At 33.0% G+C, this 17,254-nt stretch overlaps 1 protein-coding gene across 2 annotated transcripts; it reads left to right on the top strand.

Annotated features, from left to right (window-relative positions):
* Positions 1-5,837: 5,837 nt before the first annotated feature.
* On the top strand, positions 5,838-10,232 carry LOC107823188 (uncharacterized). 2 transcript variants are annotated; one of them, XM_016649794.2, is made up of 8 exons: positions 5,838-6,127; positions 6,599-6,680; positions 7,462-7,603; positions 8,617-8,764; positions 8,846-8,921; positions 9,004-9,115; positions 9,205-9,296; positions 9,744-10,232. In XM_016649794.2, exons 3-8 carry the CDS (start codon positions 7,495-7,497, stop codon positions 9,786-9,788), a joined length of 582 nt encoding a protein of 193 aa, XP_016505280.1. In that variant the 5' UTR covers positions 5,838-6,127; positions 6,599-6,680; positions 7,462-7,494; the 3' UTR covers positions 9,789-10,232. The 2 variants fall into 2 exon arrangements, with proteins under 2 accessions (XP_016505280.1, XP_016505273.1); XM_016649787.2 differs by lacking the exon at positions 6,599-6,680 and having other exon boundaries at positions 5,839-6,127.
* The last annotated feature ends 7,022 nt before the right edge of the window (positions 10,233-17,254 follow it).

Genomic DNA, 17,254 nt, shown 5'->3' with positions numbered 1-17,254 from the left:
GATTTGAAGGGAGATCCGTTATCGGAATTTAATAATTTTGGTATGGTTGAACTCTTATCGGAATGGGTGTTCGGATTTCGTAAAAATTTTGTCGGGTTCCGAGGGGCAGGCCCCGCGCTGACTTTTTAGAATAAAATTTTAATTTGGTATTTTATTATTCAAAATTATTTTCGATGAATTTTAATGAAGTGGTACAATTAATTTGGATAGATTTGAGCTGTCCGGAGGTCAATTCAAGCAAGAAGGCGATTTTGGAATATCGGCATAATTTCAATAAGGTAAGTGTCTTGCTTAACCTCGAGCGAGGGAATTACCCCTTATGCATCGAGTCTTATGTGCCATTTGTGAAATGTGAAAAGCCGTGTACGCGAGGTGACGAGTACGTACTCGGGCTTATATGTGCAAATTTTATTGGTTTAAAGTTTTAGGCATTCTTATGTATTAAATTAGATAATTGTTAGCATTAGTAAATCCTTGAATTATCACGCCTTGTTCCTTAATTGTCAAATTTGTATTTTATATAATAATTTGGTGTTATTTTCACTTGGATTTTATGTGAATTCTGTGTGTTTGTTGACTTGATATTTTTCATGGAATTTAAATTCATGAAGGAATCCTTATCTGCAAATATTTATTAAATAAGTTTAAATTGAGGAGTTAATATAATTATCAAGAATTTGGATTAATGAAGGTATTGCCCTATACTGAGTATTTTTCACCTCTGTTGATTGTTTTGAGGTTTTATATACGTTGTGTGGAGCATTGAGCTATTTGTTGAAAAATTTATTGATTCTGCTACATATTTGGAATTTGGTTGTGGTCAGTGGAAAACTATGATATGAATTATTGTATCATGTTGTGGTTTAAACACTCTCCTTGATATTATTTATGCTTCCTACCTTGCTTGTTAATGATATACATGTGCTTGGTAAGGAAGAGTGTAAAGCACGAAGGGTGATGCCGTGTCATTTGAGAGTGTAAAGCACGAAGGGTGATAACGTGCCATTTGAGAGTGTAAAGCACGAAGGATGATGTCGTGCCATTGAGAGTGTAAAACACGAAGGGTGATGTCGTGCTATTTCATTTATATTATCAGATGAGGACGAGAGTAAAAGCACGAAGGGTGATGTCGTGCAATTATTTTTATATTATCATATATTCATGGCACGAAGGGTGTTTCCGTGCAGGCGAGGGCGAGAGACATACATTATATTATGATACCGTTTTGTTGTGTATACATTCATGCCTTTATCTTGAGATGTTATTGTGCACATATGTATTCTGTGTGACTTGTAGTCGTTGTTGTTTCATGTGTGCCTCCACTTTATTTCTTTTATTGTTGTTGGCATTTCTCCCACCTAGTTGGTATTATTATATGTATGCACAGTGAGGAAGATATAAATGCACGAAGGGTGTTGCCGTGCCAATTGATTTGAATCAAATATATATATTGGGTGAGAATGAGCTAAGTGCACGAAGGTATTGCCGTGCCATTTGATGTGATATGTTGACTGTATTCCTCACGCCAGGAAAGTTAAATGAGGCGTCACATGGTGACTTTTATTCGAAAGAATTAGATTAGAAAGATATTTATTTGAAAGAATGATATTATAAAGATATTTACTTGAGAGAAGTATATTTGAAAGATATTTATTCGAAAGAATTATATTAGAAAGATATTTATTTGAAATAATTATATTATAAAGATATTTACTTGAAAGAAGTATATTTGAAAGATATTTACTTGAAAGAATTATATTCGAAAGGTATTTACTTGAAAGAATTATATTTGAAAGATATTTACTTGAAAGAATTATATTCGAAAGATATTTATTGAAAAGGATTATATTCCAGAGATTTTTATTGAATAACTTAGATAAAAGTATTTACTTGAAAGAATTATTTTTGAAGATATTTACTTGAAAAAATTATATTCGAAAGGTATTTACTTGAAAGAATTATATTTGAAAGACATTTACTTGAAAGAATTATATTTGAAAGATATTTACTTGAAAGAATTATATTCGAAAGATATTTACTTGAAAGAATTATATTCGAAAATATATTTATTGAAAATTATTATATTCCAGAGATTTTTATTGAATAACTTAGATAAAAGATGTATATTCTGAAGGACCCGATTAATTGGCCGTACCTGTGTTTATTACTCGTTTGAGCAATATTTATGGTGTTCCTGTTACCTTGCTGTTTAAATCACTAGTTGATTGATGTTGCTATTACTGCTATTTGTTTTCTATTATTTTTGCATGCTATATTGCATAGGTTATTAGACTAGTGAATGTCTTGACTGTACCTCGTCTCTACTCCATTGAGGTTAGTCTTGATACTTACTGGGTACCGACCGTGGTGTACTCATACTACACTTCTGCACATTTTTGTGCAGAACTAGGTATTGGAGATATCGGACTTGAGCAGAGTTAAAGCGGGATCGTAAGGATTCAAGGTAGAGCTGCTTGGTCATCGCAGTCCCTTGGAGTCTTTTCATTTCATTGTACTATTAATTTTTAATCAAACAGTATTGTATATTCGGTCCTCGTGATCATTCCATGTATTCAGTTAGAGTTCGTGACTCAGTACTACCAGTCTTGGGAGGTTGTATATTCATATTTATTCCGCTGTTAGTTTTGGTTACTTATTTAATTCAAAAAAAATGGCTTCAAAATGTGATAGAAATCGGCTTACCTAGTCTTAGAGACTAGGTGTCATCACGACGCCTGTGGTGGGATTTTGGGTCGTGACATTGTTGGAACTCCAGAAGAGCTCCAAAAGGCAATTGAATATCTTAAGAAAGAATTTGAGATGAAAGATCTTGGAAAGACAAAACTTTGTCTTGGCCTGCAAATTGAATATTTAACAGACAGGATCTCTATCCATCAATCTGCCTATACATAAAGGGTCTTAAAACGCTTTTACATGGACAAAGCGCACCCATTGAGTACACCAATGGTTGTTCGATCACTTAAAGTAATAAAGATTTGTTCCGACCTCTAGAAGAGGATGGGGAACTCCTTGGTCCCGAAGTACCCTATCTCAGTGCAATTGGTGCACTAATGTATCTTGCTAATGCTACAAGGCCTGACATAGCATTTTCTGTTAATTTACTAGCAAGATATAATTCTTCTCCTACATGGAGACATTGGAAGAGGATTAAGCATATATTGCGATATTTAAAGGGAACTCTTGATATGGGTTTGTTTTATGCTAACAAAGATAGTGCAGATCTTGTTGGTTATGTAGATGCAAGTTATTTATCTGATCCCCATAAAGCTAAATCTCAAACCGGATACGTGTTTATATGTGGAGGTACTATCATATCATGAAGCTCCACAAAGCAATCTATTGTTGCTACTTCTTCAAATCATGCTGAAATAATAGCTATTCATGAAGCAAGTAGGGAATGCGTATGTTGAGATCAATAATTCATTTTATTCGAGAAAAATGTGGTTTGGAATGTGAGAAAAGACCCACAATTTTATACGAAGACAATGCTGCATGCATAACCCAATTGAAGGGAGGATTTATAAAAGGAGATAGAACGAAGCACATTTCACCAAAATTATTCTACACACGCGATCTTCAGAAAAATGGTGACATTGATGTGCAACAAATCCGTTCAAGTGACAATCCGACAGATTTATTCACTAAATCTTTGTCAACTTCAACTTTTGAGAAGATGGTATACAAGATTGGAATGCAGAGACTCAAATATTTAAAACAAGGTTTTCATCAGGGGGAATAAAATACACGATGTATTCTTTTTTCTTTACTAAGATTTTTTCCCACAGGGTTTTCCTTATAAGGTTTTTAATGAGGCAGCTAGAAATGCGTATTACTAAATATGTGTACTCTTTTTCCTTCACTAGAATTTTTCCCACTGAGTTTTTCCTAGTAAGGTTTTAACGAGGCACAATACCTTTTAATGAACATCCAAGGGGGAGTGTTATGAAAATAATTATATTGTGAATGTCCATTTATTATTCCGCTATAGATAATCTTCCTGAAAAAGATTATCCATTTAGTACTTTGTTGAAATTTATCTACAAGCAGCTGATGCAGGCAGGTTGCAAGAAGCCCAATGAAATGATTTGCAGTAGATTTTTATTAAACAGGCAGGTTGCAAGCAGCTCATGCAGACAACTTACAAGCAGCTAAAGAAAAGTCTTGCAGCTGCTTCCTGAAAAACCTCGCATCTGCTTCCTTTTTTTATAAATAAAAGAATTTTCAGTTCATTATTTACATAAATTTGAAGTTTGAATAATATATCAATCTCTATATTTGTATTCGATTTATTTACTTTATAGTTTTTATTTTATAACAAAAAGTAAATAGTCAACGAATTTTGGCTCGCGAGTGTTGAGAAATTGGAATGTATCTCGATCCATGTGCACATACGGCGTGGCATCATCCTAGCCCCATATCTGGAGACTGGAGATGCAGCTTACGATCCTGGACGTCCGTTTGATATGGGAACAGCTGTTCGCCGATATTATATCCAGAAGATTCTCACACGTGGAAACACATACTTCAGCTTTTGCATAAAATACTCTCTGTCAGTTAGTTGTATAATCAGTTAGTATATGACCAATGAAGAAACGACACGTGGAGTGGTAATTAGTTAGTTTTATAATCAGTTAGTATACTTCTGTGTATACTTGTACAGTGTATCTTTTTTACACAATGGAATTACTATGTTAGATATGATTAAACAAGAAAAAAAAAAAGAAAAAGAGGGTTGGGCAATTTATTTAATCTGTTTCATATAGGTATTAAAGATTACAGTAATGTTTGGCGAAAAGCACTTATCTAATTTTGTTTTGAGGTTATAGATGTTCCTAATTCCAACTCCATAAGGCCGTTACTTCTTAAATGACTTAATAGTATTATTTTTCTAAAATGTTAAATATTATGAAATAAATTTTATTCGTTAACAGATTAATATTTTTAAAATAGAAAAAAGTATTATTTTCTTAGGTTCTGTCATTTGTTTCTTAATACTATTTACTTTGGATTATTGAGTTTTAAATTTATGGCGATCCTACGTGCGTAAGATGTGCTCGAGGATCATATTAAGTTTAATTTACTTTGAATTTTTACACAAATAGCTTGTCAAATTTAATGTTACTTTTCTTAATCGGTATATAGATTATACAATGATTATACATATATTATATATCCGTGGACTATTTTTAGTTAAGCAGTTGAGTGAGCGACTATTTAGGTTAATTCTTACTTCAAGTGCATTGGCAAGCATCTCATTTGTGTTTCAAGTTTCATCTCTCTTTCCCCTCCTCAACATTTATTTTCAATTTATGTGAAGGAGGTGACATCTTTTTGCTCACTTCTAAAGCCTTTTTATGTACTTGATGTATTTTTAGTGAAATTTATCTTACCTCATAAAAGAAAAATTGCTTGTTAACTTGATACACCACCTGATAGGATTATATTGTAACATGTCCTTAAACAACTGAAAAGATCCAAATATACTCTGGAACAATCAAAACCTACAAAACTAATTTTTCAAAGATCGAAAATATTTAGTGAAAGGAGCATATTTAAGGGAAAAAGATTGTGCGAGAGTAAACTGGATAAACGAATTTAGCATTTAAGATCTATGGTTCAGTATTTAAAATTCTTAATACCAAACTTATTATATATTTAAAGTTAGAAGGCTTACATGTCCGTATGTAAGCAACCACTGCTAATAGCTTAATAGGTTCATATCTAATTATTTATTATAATTTCAGTAAACTTTTTAACTTATGCTAAAGTATCAAATTCAAATTAATCCACTAATATAAAGTTTTCCGTATAAAGATAGATCCCACTGCCCGGCGCCGTGTCCTAATTCCTAAACCAAGAAAAATAACGTATCCAACGAAAATCCGCAGTCTTTCCCTCTGCTTCAAAGTCTTATTAAACACACACACACACAGAGAGAGAACGCAGCCATCAAAACGTTGCATAGCAGTGCAAGGGTTACTTTGCAAAAAAATTTGTTCTTCTTCCAACCGACCAAAAATTGTGTACCAGCAACGCAGTAATAATCGAATAATTTTAAGGGTGTGGTGGACGAATGGATATTGATCCCCGACAATACGAACACATTGTAAGTTAATTTTCTCTTATTCCGCAATTTCAATATAAAGTTGGTTCGTTTTCATGTTCTATTACCGTTCGAAGTTTTAGTTATTTGATAAGTACAATTGACCTTTTGTTCAAATCTTTTGAATCTGTAATTTGTTAATAATTGACTTCGACAGTTCTTTTTGATAATTGGCTACTTGTATATGTGACATTGTGGTCATATGTATATATGGGGTTGTTTAGTTTTTTTTTATTCATATAATTTTTTCTTATTAGGGAAATTGGGGAAACCTTATCGTCTTTTACCCTTCCTTAATCATATTTTGCTTTTGGAGGATCAATTTGACCAATTGTTGAAGTCATCCAAGGCATGGGTATTGTGTTTGTTGAAAATTAGAGATTGAGTTTCTGTAAAAAGAAAATACTGGGTGATTTTTTGCCATATGCCTAAGTTTTAGTGGGCGAGTTACTAAGTACCTGTACTTGTGGGCAGTAACAGGTACTCGGTGGAATAGTCGAGGTGCGTGTAAGCTGGTTCGGACACTACCATCATAAAAGAAAGATGACGCAAAAAAGTAAACTACAAGTTGCTACCTTTATCCAATTTCAAAATAATGAGCCACTATTATATTATACTTATAGTGGTAAGCATATATCATAACAGTCTGTAACAAAACGTATATCACTATTGTTTTGTATGACTATTTGAATTGAGAAGCGAGTAAAGGGAGAGTATAATATGCACCAGTCCACATGTTTGGTATTATGATGTTTGAAGATGCTAAAAGAGGGCAAGATAGACCTAAAACACGAGGTGTTGTCTCAGGAGACCTATAGTCTCTCATAACCAATGTAGACTTACTTAAGAATACAATGGGATCGAATGATATATAGACGATATTAGTTAGGATTAAGAATTAGTTATTGTTGCACTTATATTAGGTGTGGTGTTCACTAGGAGTGTTGTTTGTTTGTTAGTATAGGGATAAGTGGGAGATTTAAAGAACTTGTTGTTTTAAAGGACCTCTAGTTCATCCTTAAAGAAAAATGATTTAGTATTAACAATGGAATGTGCTCGATCTGAATGAGGATTGACTGGTTTGGGATATAGCCAACTCCGACTGGTTTGGGATTGAATAATAGTTAGTTGATTGATAAAGTTTTAAAAAGTTGACTTTAAGATCAATATTAAGAAAATTTTTGAAAATAACCTATTGCCAGAGATGTTTGTTCTTGTTTGTGGACTCTCTTTCATTGTTCTGTCTTGGAAAACTTTCAAAAATTAAAGATCTATGATTTAGATGAATCTTGTATCATGTCTAACTTTTAGTTTTTGCTGGCGTGCTTCGTCAATAGGCTGTCAATGATGGTGATGTTCACAACATTGTCATGTCATACCTTGAGCATAATTGCTTCACAGACACGTTGGAATCATTTAATGCCTCCACTGGCATGAAGCAGAATGCAAATCATCTGGAGGATATGGAGAAGAGAAAAAGTAAGTGATAGTTTTCATCAGGCTCAGATTGCTTCTTGAAGCTTGTTTATTCTCATTCTTTTCATTGTGTTACAGGTAATGGCATTAACATTTCCGTAAGCCCATATAGTATTGGTTTGCTTCTGAGCATTGATAAAAGTTTTCCTTGATAATTAAACCCCCCTTTTTTTTCCTAATGAGCATTTTTTATTTGAGAAATAGCCTTGTTTGTAATAGCTTGCTTCATTTTGATGCCCATGCTGCTTTTCTGTTGATTTTCCAACACAAATTTTGCATCCTACTGTTTTTTGTGCATATCATACTCATTTTGATATGTCAAAAGACTGTAAACTTGGGGCACAAATTTTACTTCATCGTTATCCTCCAATGCTTGACGATTGAATGTATTAACACAATAATTGAAGGTGTTAAAAGGGGACGAGATAGACCTAAAATAACATGGAAGGAAGCTGTCTCAAAAGAACTACAATCTCTAAAGTCCATGTTGGCTTAGCAAACGATAGAACAAATTAGAAGAAAATATCCAAATAGGCAATATTGGTTAGTCGGGAATAAGGTTTGGTCTTTGTTGGTACACGTATGGTAAGTCTAGTATGTACCAGGTATATTTTCACCTTGGTTAAAGAATGATGTGTCAATATCAGGATAAGCGCGAGATTTAAAAGCCCTAATTATGAAATGAGCCCTAGTGAGCAGAATGAATGTATAGAACTCAGATAACCAACCCTACTAGCTTGGGGATTGAGACGAAGTGTTGTTGTGTTCACCTTCAATGTATAGGAATTGCAGATGGTTTTACCTATTTCAATAAAGAAGGGGCAGATTTGAATATGTTAACAAGAGGCTGTTTTATTTCCTTTTTTCCTTTTCCTCTTTATAATTCAGTTTATCCAGTCCGCGGTAAGCGTTGGCATGCTGTAAGATGAAGTCGTTTGGATTCTGGTTTTCCACTTATTAATTTTTGTCTTTTAGACGTGTTTGATTGATAGTCCTAACCATAGAGTTATCTCCAGGGATTTATCATTTGGCACTAGAGGGGAATGTACTGAAGGCCATTGAACTTACAGAGCAGCTCGCTCCTGACTTATTGGAAAAAAATAAGGATCTGCATTTTGATCTCTTGAGCCTTCATTTTGTTGGACTTGTCTGCTCAAGAAAATGGTGAGCACGGTAGGCCAATGGCTTCTTTGGCAGAGATGAACTTACATTTTCTGACAATTTTTTACTATCTTCCTGTGGCAGCACAGAAGCTCTGGAATTTGCACAGAGGAAGTTGGCTCCTTTTGGAAAGGTGCAGAAATATGTTGAAAAACTTGAAGTACGTTTCTTCCGTAGCGAATCTCTCAGATATTCTCTTTTTATTACCTTGAACTTGTCTAAGTATTGGAATTTTGTGGCAGGACTTCATGGCTTTATTAGCTTACAATGAGCCAGAAAAGTCGCCCATGTTTCATCTATTAAGCTTGGAGTACAGGCAGCAAGTTTCCGATAGTTTGAATAGAGCAATACTTGGTGTGTTTTAACGGGTCTTTCTTGGTGTTATGATTTCTTATGGCTACATTCTGTCCTCTCACTCATTTTCTATGTCATGCTGCTGGCAGCAAATTCCAACCTCCCCAGCTATTCTGCAGTCGAAAGGTTGATACAGCAGACAACTGTTGTAAGACAATGCTTAAGTCAAGAATCCACTAAGGTTTGATCTTAGAACTTTATTTCATGATCTGTTGCTTAGCATTCTGCGGACAGGGAGTATAGAGGAGTGAAAATAAGTGTTAAAAAGGGAAAATTTTGATATAGCAACAGATGATCCATCCCTGGGGCCTTACATTCTCCCCTCCCCCCCCCCCCGGTCCCTTTTTTGTTTGTCCTTTAGGTTCATTTGGCTTCTTATCAGTTGGAGCCTCCAATTATCTTGGTAGAAATTTGATTTTTTTCCCCGCCTCAGTACACTTCTCGGACAGTAACCTCCAATTATCAAGAAGTAACACTTCTTTGTCGTGTTACTTACGCTAAATCATTTTTTTCCACAAGGACCATCTACTTGCTCCAAACTGCCTCACTTGAAAATTTAGCAGTTCCAAGATTCTTGATGTCTGATCGAGTTGCTATACTAACTTTTTGATGACCGTAATGTTTGCAGGAAGGGCATCCACCATTTTCTTTGAAAGACTTTATGAAGAGCTAGGTGAGCCAATTTTGGAACATGTTTCCACCACTCACAGGAGCAATTACTGCATCTTGAATTCCACTGGCAGCTAGATTCGCATTGTCTACTTTCAGAAAGCAAAAAACGGAACGGCGGATCATGGATTCTATGACGTTTTTAAGACCTCGCGAGTCAGCCTTAGGGCAACTGTGAGACATTAAGTTTTACTAAATACCACGATACCAGTTACGCCATTTGTTTATATTTACTTAAAAGGTCATAAGTGAATGTGTTAGTCAAATTCTCTGTTCAAATGAAAATTCTTATGCTCTCGACATTAGAAGAAGATTAGATCAGGGAGAAAATGTCTTTGATCAAATAGAAGGATAGCTGTATGTCTTTAGTGACTTCTTTTAGCCATTCCTTCTTTACATGAGTGATCAAAACAAGTTGTTTCTCGTAATCAAACTGAAGTGACACTAACTCTTGACCATCAAATAATCACAAGAAAATCCAAATTGTGGCTAACTGGTGGTTTGCCGTCTCCACGACTTTCCATTTTTGGGGCTGCTCCTCAAGCCTTCATCTCTGATCTCTCTCTTTTCTAGAGAAGATTTTCTTTCCTTTTTCAGGCTGTAGTAAGTTTTGGGTGTGTACATAGTACCATGAGTAATGAAGGGGAGTCTTGGCGTAACTGGTAAAGCTGCTGCCATGTGACCAGGAGGTCACGGGTTCAAGCCGTGGAAATAGTCTCGAAATGCAGGGTAAGACTGTGTACAATAGACCCTTGTGATGCGGCCCTTTCCGGGACCCTGCGCATAGCGGGAGCTTTGTGCACCGGGCTATTCTTTTTAAATGATATAATTTAGTCTATCATTTAAATGGTCACTCAACTATTTAAAATTATCTAGTAAAGTTATTTTTTTTTTTGTAACAGAAAAGTGATATAGCTATTTCTATAACACGGTCATTCAACTAGATTTCATAAACTTTCACCGACTAAATATCAATTTTACCCTCTAATAGCATATTTGGCCAAGCTGAAAAAATCAGCTTATTTTGATAAATATTTTTTTCAAAAGTGCTTTTCAAAAAAGTACTTCTGGAGAAAAGCATGGCTAATCAATTTGAGAAATACTTTTTGAACAATAATTTGTGTTTGGCCAAGCTTTCTCAAAAAGTGCTTTTATGTGTCAAATTACAAATAAGGACATGAACAGATTTGCTTAATAGTTAATATTATATAAGTAGATAAATAATTATAAATTTTTATTATTAAAGATAATAATTAAGTTTTTTATTTTATTTAAGTAAAATATAAAAATAAAATTGAAAAGTACTTTATTCTTTCAAGATAATTTAAATATATCAAAAATCATCCAATAAATATGAAAGTTCATCCCAAAAGTCATTTTATATTACTTAATAGTTTAAACTAAGTAAGGTTATTTTGATATATATATATATATATATATATATATATATATATATATATATATATATATATATATATAATATTTTGCAAAGGGTATTTTTGGTAGGAAGAAAAGTCAAAACTGCTTCTGCTTCTGGGGAGAAGCTACTTTTTTCTGCTTCTTCAAAACTGCTTTAGCTTCTAGCCAAAAGCACTTTTTTTTCAAAAAAATGCTTGGCCAAACACCTCAAATTGAGGAAAAAAACACTTTTGGCATGATGAGAAGCTTGGCCAAACAAGCTATAAATAATAAACCTTTATCTGTTTTATATTTTTTAATATTATAATTTTTTCACTTTTTACTCTATATTATGGACTTACATGTAGAATAAATAATTTTTTTATATAAAGAAAAAAAGAAAAAAAACGGTTTTCAAACATATATGATGTTGGAATAAAATAATTAAGCAAAGTTCTGAAGCAGATATAATATGTTTTATAAATATTTTTTTATCTTAAATAATTATTTTTTATATTACATACATGAGATATATTCAGTTCTTTATTTCACTAGATACAATTGAAAAAAATATTTTTACTAAACACTGCACATAAAGTTAATGCAAAGATATGAAAATATGAATGGGTTTAGATGGATGTAAAACTTATCTTTGTATTATCATCCAAGACATTTTTCATTGTACTTGATCTCATTGCCTGCTTATAACTTACATAGTCTTGACATAGAAGATTATGAAATGAGCAATTCGTGCTGATAACGTGTTATAAAATAAAAGCAACTTAGTAAAACATGAACAAGACATGTTGTTATGAAATAAAAGCAATTTAGTAAAACATGAACAAGAAATGGAGATAGAGAGAAGGAAGAGATTTTCTTCTTCAATTGTGTGTATTTTCCTATCTATTACAAGGCCTTTATATAGGCATGAAAAGTGAAGAAAAATATGTCATTGAATATGTCATTAAGCATAGAAATATGTCATTGAATATGTCATTAAGCATTTGAGAAGATCATGGAGGAAGAGTAGACATCCACCATAATTTGATTTTTCTTATAACACTCCCCCTTGGATGTCCATAGATAATGTGCCTCGTTAAAACCTTATTAGGAAAAAACCCTATGGGAAAAAAATCCTAGTGAAGGAAAAAGAGTACACATGTTTAGAAATACGCCTTTTGGTTGCCTCGTTAAAAACCTTGCAAGGAAAACCCAGTGGGACAAAACCTTATAAGGGAAAAAGAGTACAACGCATATTAACTCTCCCCGATGAGAGTAACAATTCACATCCTTGAGCCTTCGCATCCCAATCTTGTACCCTAATTTCTTGAAGGTTGACGTCGGTAGAGATTTGGTGAACAAATCAACCATATTATCACTCGAACAGATCTGTTGCACATTGATATCACCATTCTTTTGAAGATCATGTGTGAAAAATAACTTTGGTGAAATGTGCTTTGTCCTATCCCCTTTTATGAATCCTCTTTTCAATTGGGCTATGCATGCTGCATTGTCTTCATACAAAATTGTAGGTAGTTTGTCACACTTCAAACCACATTTGTCTCGAATAAGGTGTATTATAGATCTCAACCATACACATTCTCGACTTGCTTCATGAATAGCAATTATCTCAGCATGATTAGATGAAGTAGCCACGATTGATTGCTTAGTCGATCGCCAAGATATGGCAGTGCCTCCATATGTAAACACATAGCTTGTTTGAGATCGAGCCTTGTGTGGGTCAGGTAAATACCCAGCATCGGCATAACCAACAAGATCGGGACTGCAATAATTTTCATAAAATAATCTCATATCAGTAGTCCCTTTTAGATACCGCAATATGTGTTTGATTTCATTCCAATGTCTCCTTGTAGGAGCAGAGCTATATCTTGTTAAGACATTAACTGAAAAAGTTATGTCAGACCTAGTAATGTTAGAAAGATACATTAGTGCACCAATTGCACTAAGATATGGTACTTCGGGACCAAGAAACTCTTCATTATTTTCATGAGGTCGGAATAGATCTTTATTTATATCGAGTGATCTCACAACCATCGGGGTACTCAATGGATGTGTTTTATCCATATAGAATCGCTTTAAAATATTTTTAGTGTATGCTGATTGATAGACAAAAATTCCATCTTTCATATACTCAATTTGTAGACCAAGACAAAATTTTGTATTTCCAAGATCTTTCATTTCAAATTCTTTTTTTAAATAGTCTATTGCTTTAGAAAGCTCCTTAGGAGTTCCAATGAGATTTAAATCATCAATATACACGGCGATTATAACAAATTTAGATCCAGATCTTTTTATAAAGACACAAGGACAAATTGAATCATTCTTGTACCCTTTTTTCAACAGGTACTCACTCAGGCGATTATACCACATGCGCCATGATTGTTTCAATCCGTATAAGGATTTTTGAAGCTTTATTTAATAAATTTCTTGGAAACCTTAATATACTTCAGAACAATTTAAATCCTTCGATGATTTTCATTATACGCATATCACGTTTTTCTTGTATTGCCAGATTAAAACCTAAAATGGCGACATTCACCACAGGAGAACATGTCTCTATATAATCAATGCCATGATATTTACAAATCTTCTTGTGACACAAGTCTTCTTTATGTCTATCGAGTTGACTTTTTTTTCGCACAAGAACATATTTATACCTCCACTGGCTTTATACTTTCAGGTGTTGGGACTATCCGTCCAACTTCATATTTTTCAGGTAAAATCAATTTTCATTGCGTATTTTTCATTTGGCCAATCATTTATCTGTCCAAATTTCATGACAGATTTGAGCTCAAGATCCTCGTCAATATTAATAATATTGAGCGCTACATTATATAAACAATATCGTCGACGATCATTTTATATCGGTTCTACTATTACCCAATAAAGACTTAACTTATTGAGATCTCTTTATCTTATTATTTTCAGGTACCTGAACCTCTCCCATGAGGTCTTATGAAGTGTTATGTAGTGGTGCTCTTCTAGAGCACTTGCCTCCTTATTATGACTATCTTGAACATTTGTTCCTCTCCTTCTTCAAAGAGTTTTATCTTTAGAACCGATTAGTCTATTATGCTTCATGCATGCCATAAACTCTATTCATTATGAACTTTATTTTATTTGGAGCATTAGCAGCTGAATATGACATTTAGCTTTGGGTCAGCAAATACGCCTGACAATATTTTGTAAATGAATTATCACTTGAACTTCAAATTCACATTTTCTCGTACGAGGATCTAGATGTACTCATAATAATAAATTATTACATGCATTACTTTTTCAGCTGTCCATTTTCTCCCCCTATTGTTGGGATCACCAACACATATCCCTAACATTATTTGGGGATCCATCTTTGTGCATTGTGATGGAACAATTAAATCATATAGCACATTCATATTTCTAGATGTAAATTATTCGGTTCCTGACCCTTAACCGATTGTGATAGGGAGAACTTATTATAACTTGGCTAGATGCGTACAAGTGCTGTTGTATATTAAATAATACATCACGTACCAAATTTTATTTTGACAGTTTTGTTCTCATAACCAATGGTTTAGATATAATTGGAGGCATAAAATTTCTGCTAAACCAATTTAGATTTAAACCAGTATTATCAAGATAAATCATCATAATTTATATTCTGGAACTGTGCTCTAATAATTTGAGCAATTAATCTTGCAAAAGCTAAACTGCAAGTTGATAACAAATGCACATGTGACCATAGAATAGATGCATCTATTAAAATTATATAATAGTAAACGGTCTACATGACATGTAACTGGCCCCATATATTTATCACCTTTTATTTGTTCCAGAAATTAAGGGATTCAATCCCAACCTTAACTGGTATATCATGAGAATAAGCAGCACAAGAGAATTCTTGAAAAATCTTCTATTTCTTCAATATATGCCAATGTAATTCTCAATTAATTTTTTGCATCATAATTGAATCGGGATGGTCAACCGGTCATGCCAACTAATATTTGTTTCAGTAAACCTCTAGTTTACTTGTGCCATATGATTCCATCATCATACTTATATTTGTGTAGTACAAATAGAAAGAAAATCGGGTAACCTTTCATATTTACCTGGTATGATTATAGAAATATGAAGATATTCAATATTCCTTTCATTTATAGTCTCAATATGCCAACCACTTTGACTTATACATTTGAAACTCAAAAAGTTTCTTTTGAGACTTTACAATATCAATATCGTGAATAATTTTATTCATCTGGATAGTAACAAATTAATTTTTCCGGAGCTCTTAATAACTTTTGTACTACAAGATCTTTTGTCACACCATTCATATGATAAATGTCTCCTTCAAGGAGGAAATTATATCATAATAAATTGTCATTGTCAAAATCATCATAAGCAAAATCATTTCTTGCTTTAATTTTGCCTTTAATAACTTTTTATAAAGTACAACAAAATATTTTTTTTGGCGTATCACATGTGCGCGACCAATGACATATTCATGTAACTACATAATAATATTTATTCTCTTTATTTCATTCAAACCTCCCTTAGAGGTGAGTTGTGTAGTATTCATCTAATCATGCATTGCATGTCTTTATTCATTCCTTTTATCACATATTGCCACATTCACCTTTAGGAATGGGTCTGCATTCTCAATGTTTATCACAAGTCACATTCTCTTCAAGGAATGGATCATAATCAACAGCGTGCTTTATTATTTTTCATACCAATTTGATGCTAAGCATTCCCTTCACATTTTGAAGGACTATTTTGAGAACCCTTATTGTTCTCCTTTTATAATCATAGTGATTATTATTATTATTTTGATCTTTGGAACGCCCACGTTCATTGTTCAGCCACTTGTCTTCATTTAGACTTATTATGCGCCGCTACCATATTCACTTCAAGAATGGAGCAAATCAAGTGGGACAATATTCATACCTTTTCATGAAAAATATATTATTTTTCTTTAGTTATCATTATATCATCAATATGGTATAGTGAGACTCAAATCCAATGTCTTACCAATATAAAGGCATGTTGGGCCATAATGAATCGGGACTCAAACCCAACTCTTATCATCATGGAGCATCAAGACTTGATCTTGATGTCTTAACCTCATGGTGCATTGCGACTTGAACTCATTGAAGTTGATATCATTAATAGCAAAGGACAAAAATAATTTCAAATACGAAGGAAATGCTTACCTCTTGAGTTAAACTCTTCATAATATTATTTGGATATAATTCTCAACAATAGACTTTCGTTTACTCAAATCAGCTAAGTAATTAGTGTCAAACATATATATGAAAATACAAAATAGTATTGAAAATTCACATGTGGTTTTTGCTGCAATAAGCTTACTTCAAGATGAAAATGATATGACCAGAACATTAAGGAAAAATTATGTATCAAACAGAATAATAGTACTACTAGTTACCATGCACTTTTGTGGGGACTAAGTATTATGCTCTCTAGAAAATTAAAAAGATATAGCAGAATCTTTAAGTCAATCAGGGAATCAAAAAAATAGTGGACAAATCTCTATCTACTATCTACTACTATATGCTTTCTATATAGAAATGATTCAACATGTTAATTTGATAAGAACTATCATCAAAGAGAAATTTGGTGTAGTACATACTTCTTGTACTAATATTTTATCTTATCAAAATAAAATAGTTACGAATATTATTATTATTATTATTATTATTATTATTATTATTATTATTATTATTATTATTATTATTATTATTATTATTATTTAACAGTAAACTAATGTATAATCATTATACTAGGCATACTAAAATCGTATTATAAGGTAAAAACCATAAGCATAGATAATAAAGTATAATTTTAATTTTGTAGATTATTTAGTATACCGCATGCCACCTATTATTAAGTTCATGAAAATTTAATAAGGTGACATCCTTAGCAGCTACATAAATACTAATTTTTTAATAACCAGACCATTGCTTATTCTAAATAGGGGTACAAATTTATCTGGTTTAAAGCTCGGACTTGTAGTTGTAGCAGAAAGACGTGTCTGTAACACTACATACCTTAGTG

This window comes from Nicotiana tabacum, chromosome 12 (assembly GCF_000715075.1).
Source record: "Nicotiana tabacum cultivar K326 chromosome 12, ASM71507v2, whole genome shotgun sequence".
Lineage (NCBI taxonomy): Eukaryota > Viridiplantae > Streptophyta > Magnoliopsida > Solanales > Solanaceae > Nicotiana > Nicotiana tabacum.
The sequence above is the reverse complement of the archived record's forward strand: the minus strand, read 5'-3'. Positions and strand labels throughout refer to the sequence as shown.